The sequence below is a fragment of the Astyanax mexicanus genome, chromosome 4 (genome assembly GCF_023375975.1).
Source record: "Astyanax mexicanus isolate ESR-SI-001 chromosome 4, AstMex3_surface, whole genome shotgun sequence".
NCBI classification, from domain to species: Eukaryota; Metazoa; Chordata; class Actinopteri; order Characiformes; family Acestrorhamphidae; genus Astyanax; species Astyanax mexicanus.
In genome coordinates, this window is record NC_064411.1 from 8,424,678 (window position 1) to 8,438,951 (window position 14,274).

General features: G+C 36.0%; 3 protein-coding genes across 5 annotated transcripts in view; 2 read left to right on the plus strand and 1 right to left on the minus strand.

Moving 5' to 3' along the window:
* Positions 1-14,274, minus strand: part of LOC125801205 (zinc finger protein 271-like) — a 184,661-nt gene that overhangs the window by 14,870 nt on the left and 155,517 nt on the right. The gene's annotated exons all lie outside the window — the stretch shown is intronic.
* Positions 2,148-14,274, plus strand: part of LOC111190033 (zinc finger protein 239-like) — a 269,476-nt gene continuing 257,349 nt past the window's right edge. The window contains exon 1 of the mRNA XM_049478120.1: positions 2,148-2,211. The gene's annotated coding sequence lies outside the window, so the exon portion shown is untranslated. The remainder of the gene's footprint in view (positions 2,212-14,274) is intronic.
* The window catches only part of LOC125801519 (zinc finger protein 239-like), a 140,463-nt gene continuing 135,230 nt past the window's right edge, over positions 9,042-14,274 (plus strand). For both annotated transcript variants that reach the window (XM_049478324.1, XM_049478323.1), the window contains exon 1: positions 9,042-11,689. In XM_049478324.1, coding sequence (XP_049334281.1) covers positions 9,490-10,176 — 687 coding nt within the window. In that variant the 5' untranslated portion in view covers positions 9,042-9,489 and the 3' untranslated portion in view covers positions 10,177-11,689. The remainder of the gene's footprint in view (positions 11,690-14,274) is intronic.

Consider the following 14,274-nt stretch of genomic DNA (forward strand, 5'->3'; position numbering starts at 1 on the left):
GTTACATTGATTTTAGTAGAAACTTTTTTAAAATCTAAATTTCATTTAAAATATTATGGTTACATTTTCTTTGCATTTACCTTCTTGATGTCCTGCAGGTTCTTGAAAAGGAGATCGTACTGCAGCAGATCTTGTTTGTTGCTCACCTTGTCTAAAGTCCTACTATTTATGTATCCTGAAATCTTTCCATAAATGGAGGTCATTCACAGCTCCTCCCTGTAAAATCACTCTCTGACATCACAATAGACCATCCTGATTTCTGTATAGAAGGGTACTTCACACTTGTAAAAACATTTGAAATTCATATGCAAAAATCAGTTTTAAACTAATTATTTGTAAAATAAAATGGATTTGTTTAAGAGTTTATTTTTTATTGAATGATAAAAACTTTTATAACTTTTCCAAAATACATTCAGCAAGCATTTTCATTCTGCTACAAAACATTAGCCAACTTTTACACAATTTTTTGTACATATTAAAGGAAGAAGTTACTGATGTTGGAGACTACTGTTGCCAGATTATATCAGGTTCTGTGTAGAAATATAAGACAAACACATCTGGTTGCTTGAGTCACGTAAAACTCCCCTACAAATAGCACTTAGCAAATTTTACTTAAAGGTCAGCACTATTGTTAAAGTAGCAATGTTGGCATTTTTTTCAACACTTTTTTTTCAATGCAAAGATCCATTAGAACTAAGAAGTCTTCAGGATTCTTTCAGTATTTTACACCAAGAAACCCTATGTTTACAAATTATTCTTAATGTGCTTAGTTCTATTGGAAATAATGTAGTCCATAATTAATTTAAAATTGAATAATAAAATTTGATTACTGAAAATGAACTGAATAAGGTGAGCTTTCACTTAAGGCACATGCTATTTGCACCCGGGTGTACATAGCAGTGTGTGCTATTTGCACCCGGGTGCAAATAGACACTCCGTTCACTTAATTGATCAATAATACCATTTTGACCACCCCAAAGAGAAGCACTTACTCCTTGTATTAAATAATCAATTCTTCACTTTGTGATGGTCACCATGGATATTCAAACTATTTTGTACTGACAAAATTTACCATGCAAGTTAACACTGTTCAAAAATTTACACCAAATTGATACAGGCTTTTTAACACTGTATGTAATAAATGCTAAAATTGTACCAGATGGACTTGGTCCTCACTGTTGATGGTAAACTTCAAGTGATGCCCCAACTTGTTTTTACCATCCTATTAACAAAAAAAACTCTTAAACAAATCCTTCTTTATTTTACAATGAATTAGTTTTAAACTGATATTTGCATATGAAGTTTCAAATGCTTTTACAAGTGTGAAGTACCCTTCTATACAGATATCAGGATGGTCCATTAAGATGTCAGAGAGTGATTTTACAGGGAGGAGCTGTGAATGACCTCAATTTATGTAAATCTTTCAGAATACATAAATAGTAAGACTTTAGACAAGGTGAGCAACAAACAAGATCTGCTGCAGTATGATCTCCTTTTCAAGAATCTGCAGGACATCAAGAAGGTAAATGCAAAGAAAATGTAACCATAATATTTTAAATGAAATTTAGATTAAAAAAGGTTTCTGCCAGAATAAATGTCACAATTAGTACTCTAACAACGGCACTGAACTTTCCATAGTAATTAGTACTATTTGTTAAAAAGTATCAAACATTTAAAAATTATTATTCTTAGCAAAATAATAATTTATAAATGTTTGATACTTTATAGAATAAAATTATTACTAATTTCCTCAAAACAGAACAACTATAACTGTTTCATCACCGCAGAGATAAGTATTAAAGCTTTTAAACTGCAGTTTTAATCATTTAAATGAGCTCTGTGTGTAGCTCCATCATCAGTAGCAGTAATGCTAGAAAATTTACTAAATAAAAAACATTAGTTGTAGAAAATGGAAATATAGGGGCACATTTTCTGTCCTATTTTAGTGAAATACTTTGGTCTACTTTGTAAAATTAAAGGAAAACTCCAGAGAAGTAGTTATACAGTGTTTTAAATGAGAGTTTTAGCTGTTTAGCTCCATTCAGCTCCATGCATTGAGGACTCCCTCGCGGGCTCCCTCTAGCGGTGATGGGGTATAATGTCATATAGCGGGGGGAGGGGCGGGGCTCTCCATAACCCGGATGAGGCTGAGCTTCCGGGGTCTGTAGCTGGAGCGCCGGAGGAAGAGCAGAATCAGCTGAACTACAGAAGGTATGGAGAAGTCTCTCTCTCTCTCTCTCTCTCTCTCTCTCTCTCTCTCTCTCTCTCTCTCTCTCTCTCTCTCTCTCTCTCTCTCTCTCTCTCTCTCTCTCTCTCTCTCTCTCTCTCTCTCTCTCTCTCTCTCTCTCTCTCTCTGGAGCGCTGGATGTTAATCTACACAGATTTCTCCCCTGAAAATTGTTTATTTGGGTGTAATGCGCTTCTGTTTATTTACAGTAAGCTTAGATTTACAGATTTTTCCAGCACTATGGCAGGAGCATTAGCATTAGCAAAATGCGCTCTTTGCACAACTACTTTTCATCAGTGCTGCTCCAGCGTTTCCTGTTTGCCTTTTCCAATACACTCGTTATGGCAGTATTTTCAGCTGGTGTTTACAAGAGCTTCTAAAAATTTACCTCAACGTCAAGGAGACCAGTAAAGCCTTCCACTAGAAAGCTAGAGAAAGACTTTAAACTATATACCTATAAACTACATCATACCTACACACTACCAAGATTTTTTCTTATATTTTACGTTAGCCCACACAGCTCAGCATTAGCTAGTATAGCTAACTAGCTTGCTAGGTGCATTACTGATAGTTGTTAGTTTCTCCTGTTATCAAATGGAAGTCTAATAAAATGCTAGTAATAATAATAAAGCTAACTATAATAATCATCATAAAAATAATTAGACAAATGCTAGCTATAATAATAATAATAATATCTAGCTATAATAATAATAATAATAATATCTAGCTATAATAATAATAATATCTAGCTATAATAATAATAATATCAATAATAATAATAATAATAATATCTAGCTATAATAATAAAAATGCTAGCTGGTGGATCATTCAGCCAAGTACGTTTAGCTGATCTCCTCTCCCAAACACTTGGAACCTGGGTGCTGTAACGTTAATAATTCCATTTAAAAAGCAGTGGCACTGCTTGCTTTTCCAGTCGTCTCCAAACTGACATTTCTGGTTTAACTTCTGACCATTTTGACCTCTCGCCAGTAAAAAAAAATGTACGTTTTGCCTATACAGGCGAATGTAAACAATACAACCGGAAACGTCCGAGCCGCATTATTTGAAAACGGAAATGCGTCAGAGCCGTGAGTGCAAGGAGCCCATTAGCTTGTAAAATGACCCAGTGTTGTTACCAATACCACACCTAACAGCTAAAGTTAATTATAAAGAAAAGGATTAACCATTACAGACAGCTTGTTCATTATCCTACTATTTAGTCTATATAACAACAACTCATCACACATTTAATGTGTTTAAGACATTCAGGCTGCTAATAGTATATTATTGTTTGAAATTGCCTACCTGCTTAGTTATTTAGATAGCATTGGTTAGGTTAGCTAAAGGTGGCTAGAACCTTATGTTACCTTCAAAATTAATGTACCCCTCTATACAGTTGCTTTATTTTTTTTAAACTTATTTGATATTTTTCTCCATCGTTCGTGGTACACAAAAAGCTGCACACAGCTGCACACACATGCATATTTAAAAAAGTGTTTGCAATAGTAAAATGTTTTAGAATGTGATTTTTTTATGTGGGGAATAATGTTTAAGAGTGCATGTAAGATCGGAGCTGATGTGTTTCCTTAATGCGACTGGCAGAGAGAAAAAGAGAACTGTTTAATAGGCAGAACTGGCCCATAATAAGAGACCAAAGTAGCTGATGTTCGCTAGCTATCTAATGTAACCAGCGATTTTTTTTTTTACCAGTAGCAAACATCATCTAGCTATCCAATGGAGAGGGGGTTTGATCCTCAAACGGCAACTGGCAACAGGAAGTGACACCTACTGGCACCTGCCTTTCAGGAGTGGCACTGGCCACGAACGCTACTGGCCAGCGGCGCTCGCTAGCGGCATCTGCCATTCAGAAACAGATACATGCCATGATAAGTGTCTTTGCTAAGCGGCATGTATCCGTTTCTGAATGGCAGATGCCGCTAGCGAGCGCCGCTGGCCAGTAGCGTTCGTGGCTATCCAATGTTCACAGTGCTTTTTTTAACCAAGTAGCTAATGTTATCTAGCTAGTCAATGTTACCAGTGCTTTTTTAACTAAGTAGTTAATTTTACTTTGCTGGCTAATGTTACCAGTGTTTTTGTCCTGACACCAAGTCAGGACATATTTTATTATTTTAATTTGGATACAAACTTTCCTGCACTTCCTTCTAAGTAAGATAATGTGGCCAGCCAAGGCATCAAATCAGCATTTCTTGCATTTCAGACATCAATAGACGCTGCATTGTCCGACATCCATCCATTTGCGTTTTTTTTCTATTTTATTTTAAAGAAACAAAAACATCTTTTATAATTAAAACTAGGGATGTGAAAAGATCCCGAGGCACGAGATCTCGTGAGATTAAAATGAGACGTGAGACGATATTTCTCGTCAAGCTTAAACCTGTCTTGCGGGCAGTGTTGGGAAGGTTACTTTTAAAATGTAATCCCTTACAGATTACTGATTACATCACTCAAAATGTAATTTGTAACATAATCAGTTGCATTACTTCAAGTGAGTAACGTAATCTGATTACTTTGGATTACTTACAGTATTGTCGTTTTTTTTAAGCCTGAATGAATGTAGCAACCACATATTGCATATTATTATTTTATTTTTCTTTCCAGTTAACAAATAGATAAACAAATAAAAAAGCCTTTTCAATCACTCTATAAAAATACTTATGAAACCATTTCATCAAACAATTTTATGAAACACTTCTATAAATTGATGATAAAACCTTTTAAAACCATTAAAAACCAAACAATGTAACAACAACTGTAAGCTATCTATTTGCAGGTTTGCCACCAGTGTTAATTTTGACAACAAATTTTGATTTAGTCTTAGTCATAGTCTTGTGACGAAAATAGCATTTAGTTTTAGTCACAATTTAGTCATCTGAAATGTTTTTAGTTTTAGTCGACTTAATGTCATAAGAATATAGTCTACTAAAATTACAGTCAATTTAGTCAACTAAAATGTAAAGGGTGTAAATATATATGCTTTTTCATCAGTTCCCTTGAATTATTAACTCTACACTTATACGAAATTAAACGTTTAATAACCACTTGAGTAATATTGTTAATGTTTGAACGTGTAATATATTTATATATGATTTAATGTATATTATAATTATTATTGTAGGTGTGTGACTATACATATTTTACATTTAAATTTTGCTCTAGAAATCAGGTCATAAAACATCTGAATAGTTAAATTATGTCCTGTAGAGATGCTCTCAGGATGTACTGAGAGACTTCATGAGTTAAAGTGAGAAACTTATGAGAAAGTGCTGTAAGAAACGTTACACAGACTTTTAGGTTCATAGATTCACTTATTTTATTTTGGTTCTATTATTGAGTTCCTTTCTGACCTGCTGCTGCTTTAACACTAGCTATATCTTTCCCACTGTGAGACTAAACAGATGATCGGATCTCAATGAGTTAGGGTTCTGTATCAGTTCTGTGTTTTAGTGCACTGCCGAGTTAAACACATCAGCTCATGAAATAACATCAGCATTAATACGCGGATCTCTGCATGGAGATCTGTGTGACTCTGCTCTGCAGAAGCTGAAAGATTAGTGGTGTTTTTACCGGAGATGGAGTCGCTCCACGCGATTTACACGTTATCTTAGAGCTGGGCGATATGGGAAAAAATCTTATCACGATATAGTTTTCCATATCAGTCGATATCGATATGTATCACGATATAAATCAAATCACTTTGTGTCACACTTAAAGGTTTGTTTTTATTAGTGAGAGAATAAGGGAGTGATGGAAGTTTTATCACAATATTTTTTTCTGTATCTCCATAATTATTAGGGCTGGCCCGAATAGCATTTTTTGAGCTCCGGATATTTGGCAGTAATTGGTAGCGAATATTCCAATATTAGTTTTTAAAAAAAACAAATTAATCATGAACGCGAGCCAGAACCCGAGCTTGAACGTCAGCCTGACTCAGGCGCTGCATGAACTCGGGCTTTTTTCCAATTTTTTCCAATTTTCCATGACTGAAAAAAAAACTTGGGCTATAAGCTCAATATTAAATATTTCGTTTGTTTAGAAATTATTTTATATTCTTAAACCATGTTAAATTATATTAGATTAGTAGGGCTGGCCCGAATAGCGTTTTTTGAGCTCAGAATATTGGGCACTGATTGGCAGCCAATATTGGAATATTTGTTTTTAAAAAGACGGATTAAAAACTGATTAAAGTAAAACAAAAATTGCAACTCGGCCCCTTTTCACCACAAAGTTTTCCAAGACCCAGCCGGAAAAAAAAAGATTTCCCACCTTTTCCTCAGCTGGGTCGGGCTCAAAAAATGATTTGTGATAGGCTGTTTTTTGGTTTGTTTGTTTAAGCACTTAGGCTTTTGTACTGCTGCAGTGCAATATTTAGATTTTATATTCTGAAATTCGTTAGGTTTTATTTCTTTTAGCATTTTGAACTTTTTTTCCAATTTCAAATTTATTTTTTTCTGTTCGTTATGTTCTATCGGTCCTTGCGTTTTTTGTAGTTGAAGTTGAATTTAATATTGAAGTTCAATATTTCTAATTTATATTTTGAAATTCGTTAGATTATATTTATTATTGTATTTTGAGCTCACTTTAGTTGGTTATTTTCCAAATTCATATCTATTTTTCTGTTATTATTAAATGTTATTAGCTTATTAGCTTAGCTTGTCATTTAGCATACAGAACTTCTCACGGATTTTTAATGAATGTTGATTTATTAATTTAAAAGCTGTACCTTATTAAAAGTATTTTAAGCCAGACAGACACTGTGTGATTTTTTAATGAGTTTATCTGCACTTTTAAATGGTTTGTCCTGTAGGAAACGCACACGATTTGTATGCTGACACTGTTGTCTGACTGAGGAGCTGCTTTCCGTCAAATGCAGCCTGTAGGCAGGAAAAAATCCAGCCAGAACCGACCATATCATGAGCCAGTTTTAAAGCCAGTAATTTAGTAGAGCATTAAACTACAAATCTGAGATGTACCTGCTGTACTTCTTAATCTCTGCCCCCAAAACGGTCCATTAACTTGCTTGACAGACGCGTCAAATCCCCCGCGAGCACGCGCGGCGCACAGCGCACCGATTAATTCATGCGTTGAGCTTTAAACGCGCAGCTGAGCTGTAATTGGGGAAATATCACAAAAATCACAGTGTGATTTGTTACATTAAAAAAAAGACCATTTTCTTCCGCCTAATCTGAGAGGAAAGCGGTGTTCTCGACCGGCCCGAGTTCATGCAGCGCCTGAGTCAGGCTGGCGTTCAAGCTCGGGTTCGGGCTCGCGTTCAGGCAGATAATCTAAATGATAAATGATTTTGTGTTTTTGCACTTGGGCCATAAGCTCAATATTAAAAAGTTCGTTTGTTTAGAAATTATTTTATATCCTTAAACCATGTTAAATTATATTAGATTAGAGGAAAGTCATTTAGACATCATTCTTAAGGTGTTTTTGTCCTGTTACCGCTCCGCAAAAAAACCTCTTCCTTTAATCCGCGCCCCACATACACATTTTTGCAGCACCTGCCCCGAGGTCCTAATATAAATTGAATTAATTACATTTAGTGCTTAAAATTTACTTAAAATTTATTTAAAACGTGCTGAACAGTGCGGCCGTTTATTCCCAAAGTACAAACACTATGGTTGTTTGCGTGTGTCGGGCCATACTCCACTATTCTTTAGGGTTTTTTGTTGCATGCATGAGAATAACTATTACAATTTTCTTAACTATTTATTAATTTGCTCCAGCGTCTTCTGGATTGATTACACGTTGTGTTTTCGTTGTTTGCCGCGCCACTTAGACGGAAATGGAAATGAATGTTTATCGAATTCTATTGCACAGGCTTATCATCGTCATCGAGGGAAAAATTATCGCGAAACAAATCGATATCCTTATATCGCCCAGCACTAGTAATAATGCACTCCATATATGCAGGATTAAAGTAAAATAAATTATACTGGACATAAACATATATAAAATGTCTCTAGAAGATATATAATAGGAAATGAAAACAGTGTGAATTTTTCTTTTGTTTAAACCGGCAAGAAAGTACTACCCTGAATGTGATAATTAGGGGTGGGTGATATGGCTCCATATTTCAGGGTAATATAGTTCATGATATTCAAAAATATTGGCAACATTATTTCTTACGATATTTATGGCATTAAATTTATGGCATTATGGAATTAATGCTCACCTTTATTTGCATGTAGCAATATAAAAACATGACATCTCTGTCAAACACAAACCAATAACCTATTTACATTTTACCAATATAAATAAGTTTACATTACAACAGAGGCAGAGCTTCTTATCCTTTTGTAAACATATTTAACAGATCAAAACAAAAGTGCCTCATCCAGGATAAAGAATGCAGAAAGCCTTCATTTATATAAAAGGAACACGATATCACCGTCAAATAAACAAACCTATATCAACTAGAAATAACTTAGATACAACATAAACTACATAAGTGCTTCAACCAGAATAAGGAAGATATTGTGTGTAGTGAAACTGCTTGAGGTGGTGGAACAGATTAGATGCATTACCGTTGCTAGTCAACTCCACTTTCCGGCACAATTGGGAGCAAGCTGAAGTTTATCAGACCTTTGAAAGCCGAACCACTGAATTAGACCTGCCTCCCTCAACTATCTCTCCTGTTTAATCACTTGTGGAAGCATCAGGTATGCTCATTCTGCATCTAAAATCTAAAATTCTGCATCAGGGCCGAGCCTAATCGAGGAACTCGGTTCGGCCGCACTGCGCTCCGCTCGGCTTCATAGCGGGAGGTTCTAGGTGTGGACCGGAGCGCAGCCGAGCTTCAAGTTTTAGTAGTATGGATTATAGTGTAAAGTGTGATACTACTAAAGTAGTAGTATAACACTGTATTCAGTGCTCAGGACAGCAGCAGTGTTTCTGCTACATACATTTTGCAGCTGCAGCCTGCTGACAGTCAAGATACAACTACATATTAAAATGTCTGTGAATTTATAATGGGATAAAAGTACTGAAGCCTTTATTGTAGTATGAAGGTGTCCCAGTAGTTTTCTCCATATAGTGTAACTAATGTAGGTAATTATTTTTGGTTAATTGACCTGCTTTTATTTTAATACACAAAAAATGTTTTCTTTGTTTTTCCAGAATAAACAACCAGGATATTTAATAAAGAACAGTGTTAAACTGCTGAAAGAGGTGAAGCACAAGCCATCCAGAAGAATCTCCTGAAAACGCGGAAATTGTTTGCTACATTTCACAGACAGATGGAGCCAAGTCCCAACATGGAGAAACATCAGCACTCTGTCAAGAGTTTTACTAAACAGAGTCATCTCAAAAGACACCAGCGCATTCACACAGGAGAGAAACCGTATCACTGCTCAGACTGTGGGAAGAGTTTTACTAAACAGAGTCATCTCAAAAGACACCAGCGCATTCACACAGGAGAGAAACCGTATCACTGTTTCGACTGTGGGAAGAGTTTTACTCAACAGGGTCATCTCAAAATACACCAGCGCATTCACACAGGAGAGAAACCGTATTACTGCTCAGACTGTGGAAAGAGTTTTACTGAACAGAGTACTCTCAAACTGCACCAGCGCATTCACACAGGAGAGAAACCGTATCACTGTTTCGACTGTGGGAAGAGTTTTAATCAACAGAGTAATCTCAAAAAACACCAGCGCATTCACACAGGAGAGAAACCGTATCACTGCTCAGACTGTGGGAAGAGTTTTACTAGACAGAGTGATCTCAAAAAACACCAGCGCATTCACACAGGAGAGAAACCGTATCACTGCTCAGACTGTGGGAAGAGTTTTACTAAACAGAGTCATCTCAAAAAACACCAGCGCATTCACACAGGAGAGAAACCGTATCACTGTTCAGACTGTGGGAAGAGTTTTACTTTACAGAGTGAACTTATATTACATCAGTGCATTCACAAGAGATAGAAAAGTATCCCAAATCTGTTCCTCTGCCATAAAAAATGCAAACCTTAAATCTTTCAGACAGCCAAAAACACCTCATCATGCACAAAATCTTCACTCTGTTACAAGAACTTCATTTAAAATGGCTTTTACAGGTTCAGAAAAATGAATCTTATCCAGAGATGATGTTTACTGAATTTCATGCTGTGTTTTTATGTATGTTTGTATACCTACATTAGTTAATGCCTGCAGAGCTCTTCAACACTTAGTGTTGTGTTTTAAGAAGTTTTTACACACAGAATCATAAATGGTACCACTAACAGCATAAACTAGGAACATACATTTTTACAATTTTTTCAGTGATATGCTGAATAAATAGTAAAGCGATGATGCTAGCTCAGAGTAAAATCGTATATTAAATCTCAGCATTAGCTTTAGAACTAATAATAAACAAAAGTGAGGATTTTATCATTCTGGGACATTTTTAGGTTTAAAAATTGAATATGCTTTGCCATAAGTAGGAAATGATCATTTGGTCAACTTATGTCATTTACAGCCTTAACACATTCTCAATTGTTTACATATAAAAACTTTCTTTATTTTTTCCTCCACTCCACGTTTGTAGTTTGTAGTTGGAGCGAGGGCACTGCCAGTGTTTGCTCCAGATGTTAGATTAGCATTACTTAGTCTTTTAAAATGTAGATGTCGTAGTTTAAAGGAGTAGAGTATTCTTAGGAGTAGAGAATATTCTTAGCTTGCAACAAAAGGCCAACAAAATCCTTTTCAGAGTTAAAAAAAAAAAAAACGGTCTAGCTGTAGTTTCCATACTGAAAGCAACACTCAGCAGGCTATGCAGCAGTAAGACTGCAGGATCCTTGATTCCCTCTACTGCACATGTGTCAAACACAAGGCCCGCGGGCCAAATGTGGCCACATACAAGCGAGAGCTTGTAAGATCTTAGTGTCTATAATAAATAGGTCAGAAGCGTTCTTTGACCAAAAACTACATTTCCCACAATGCTTGTCGATTGTATTACCCGCGAAGTTACGGCTTACTGCCACTACACGGGAGTGTAGTCATTGATGTGGAAACCCTGCCGGAGGGAAGGCGTAACTTCGCGGGTGGAATTGAGACATACAAACGTTTATCCCATAATGTCCAGAAAAAGAGAAGCTGATGCAGACGGACGGCTGTGCTTCGGCGAAAGACCGGTATGCCTTTTGTGTTACGAAGAGTGTTACTGACCAAAATAAACGCTTGTTAGGAGAGATATAAGTTCTGTGTAAATATTTATAAGACAATAGCTGACAAAATCTGTTTTAATGATGTTAATAAACATCACTGTGACAGTGCTAGTCACAGTTTCACCACAGCAAAGGAGGAGCACGTGAATCACTAATCTAACCAGCCCTGATTTCTGCCCCCAATAACCCTTTCAATAACCTCCAATAGCCTTTAATTAGTCTTCAGTAGCCTTCAACAGTCTAACCTTGCAGCTGTTGTGTGTTCTAAACTCCGTAGTTATAAACATCCTGAGGTTCGCAGCACGCTAACTGACCTGTTTATAATGTAATCCGAGCAGTGACTCTGTGACGGCTGCTCTAAACTGCTGCTGTTAGCTGCTTGGGCTGAAAGATGAACTGTAGAGAGCTGTATTATTCGGTTAGTGGGGTTAAAAATCTTTATTTTCTACACAGAAGAATTTTAAAAACTGTAAAAACGCTCCAGACTGCCTCAGCTTTGCCTGTAGCCCGTGGCTGGGCTGTAGCTCTGACTCAGTAAAGACTGCGTGCTTGTGCTGCTGCTGCTGCAGCTCCGACTAGTGGTTGTATGAGGAACTGCTAAATCTGAGGAAATGCTAAATCTATCACATGTTCTTAACAGCTCACAATTTTTAATTTTATATTTATTAAGCCTTATTTCAGTATCAAACGTTTTGATCAAAGTTAATATAACTTGTATTTAATGTCATTTCTATTCACTTGACTAGTTTGGTTCTTGATTGATGGAGTTTTTGGATTTCATAACATGACAAATTAAAAGGATTTATGTTAATAGAGCAACAAGCAAACATTTTTTCCATGCAACTGTAATATTTGATTGAATAAATAGTATATTGAGAGTTATTTAACATTAAGGAGTAATTACATTCATTTTATATTACATTTGGTTACATTTTATTACATTTATAAGTTCCATCTGGCCCTCAGTGGACAGCCAATATGCCAATGTGGCCCTCGGCCAAAATGAGTTTGACACCCCTGCTCTACTGGTTTTCTCATTGGTCTATGGTTCAGTCAGTCTGATTAAAAATCTGCAAGTTAATCTACAGGGATATTTAGTTGTGTTGTGTTGCTAAAGTTATATACTCTGTTATCTTTTCCTTATTTGGTATCATTTTGCTAAAGGGTTTTTATATCTCTAAAGGTACTAAAATATCTAATCCATTTACTTTATTGATTGTTTTATCCAGTACCAGCTATTATCGTTGTTTTACATCACCTTATGTATTTACTCATATTCATATCTATGTGATTCAATAAAAGGCTTTTATATTGCAAGATCTGCAATCTTATCTATTCTTTCAACTTAAGCATTTAGCCAAAAGCTTTTGTACACAGCCAAACATACATTCAAGCAACCACTATATACAGTGCCTTGCAAAAGTATTCGGCCCCCTTGAACTTTTCAAACTTTTGCCACATTTTGGGCTTCAAACATAAATATATGATTTTTTGTTTGTTTTTTTGTGAAGAATTAACAAGTGTGTAAGAATACGGAGGAGTTTTGCCTTACTATGTTCATTGTTCATTGATTAAAGGGTTAATCTGTGTGTAACTAAATCAGCATTTCACTTAATCAGTATGTTATTCAAGCATTTAGCACGATTCATGATGATTCACATTGTGACTTAGAATGTATGTATATTGTGTCCTTGTGCTCAAAGCAAGGCCGTTTTTCTTGCAACTTAGCATGATAGATTTTTTCCAGCGGAACCATGAGTTTCTGTACATGTAATCTATAGTCTGATAAGGTTGGGGTGACCGAGTTCTCGGCTGACGTATAGGATGAATAACTGCTTATCAGTATCAGGATCCGGGGGGTGTGAGGAGCCTCCTCACACACCATTAGACTGAGGCCAGGCGAATGCCTGTATTTATTAGACTCTGTCTAGGAAGAAGAGTAGAGTTGGGCGGGAGAGCTTCTCCCGAGAGGGACTACAGAGCCACAGGTCCTGTTCACACAGCCGAGAACTCTGGAAACCCCAACTTTTCTCACCTTTGGGGTTTTCCTCTTATTTTCACCTTTTTATTTCAATTCATTTTTCAATAATCTTTTTACTCAATTTTTGATGTATCCAAAAAAACTGTTTTGCTCAGAAGATTCTTTGAATAAAATCTGACGGAACTACAATTTTGGACTGGATCTCCTTTTCTTCTTTATGACGTATCATGCCAGATACATCATAATTCGAACAGTAGATCAATAATCTTTCAATCGTGAAGTGGAACGAAATTTATTGGATACACATTATGTTGAGATACTCAGTATTTTGAGAACATTGGTATTTAACTTGTGTGAAACTGACACCAATAAATCCATAACTCCTGCTATTTACTTACATAGAAGTGTTTTTTTTTCTCAGTAGCTCAGTCGCTGTGAAGTGTGGAGGATAGTTTTGCAATATATTGATTATCGCTGAATCACAGTTTTGAGATATCACCGTTATCATTAATTTACCACTTTGCTCAAAGGTGCTGAAAAAAACTTGAAAATGGGCCTTGAAAGTGCTTGAAAAGTGCTTGAATTTTACCTTGTAAAAGGTGTTTGAACCCTGTGTTTAAAAACCCCAGCAGCACTGCTGCACCTGATCTACATGTACCAACACAACACACACAAACACCTCACCACATTAGTGTCAATGCAGTTTTAAGAAATATTTATCACGAAAATAAAGCTCTCTGGCGCTGGGAATTAAATATACAGGGTAAAATTTAGGCTAATCGGATATGCAGGTGAAAAAATAAACTGTGAAAAAATATGTGTGTGAATATGTGTATGTTTATACCTACAAATCTCAAATGTAAATTGACATAATATGGACCATTAAATGACGGTAAC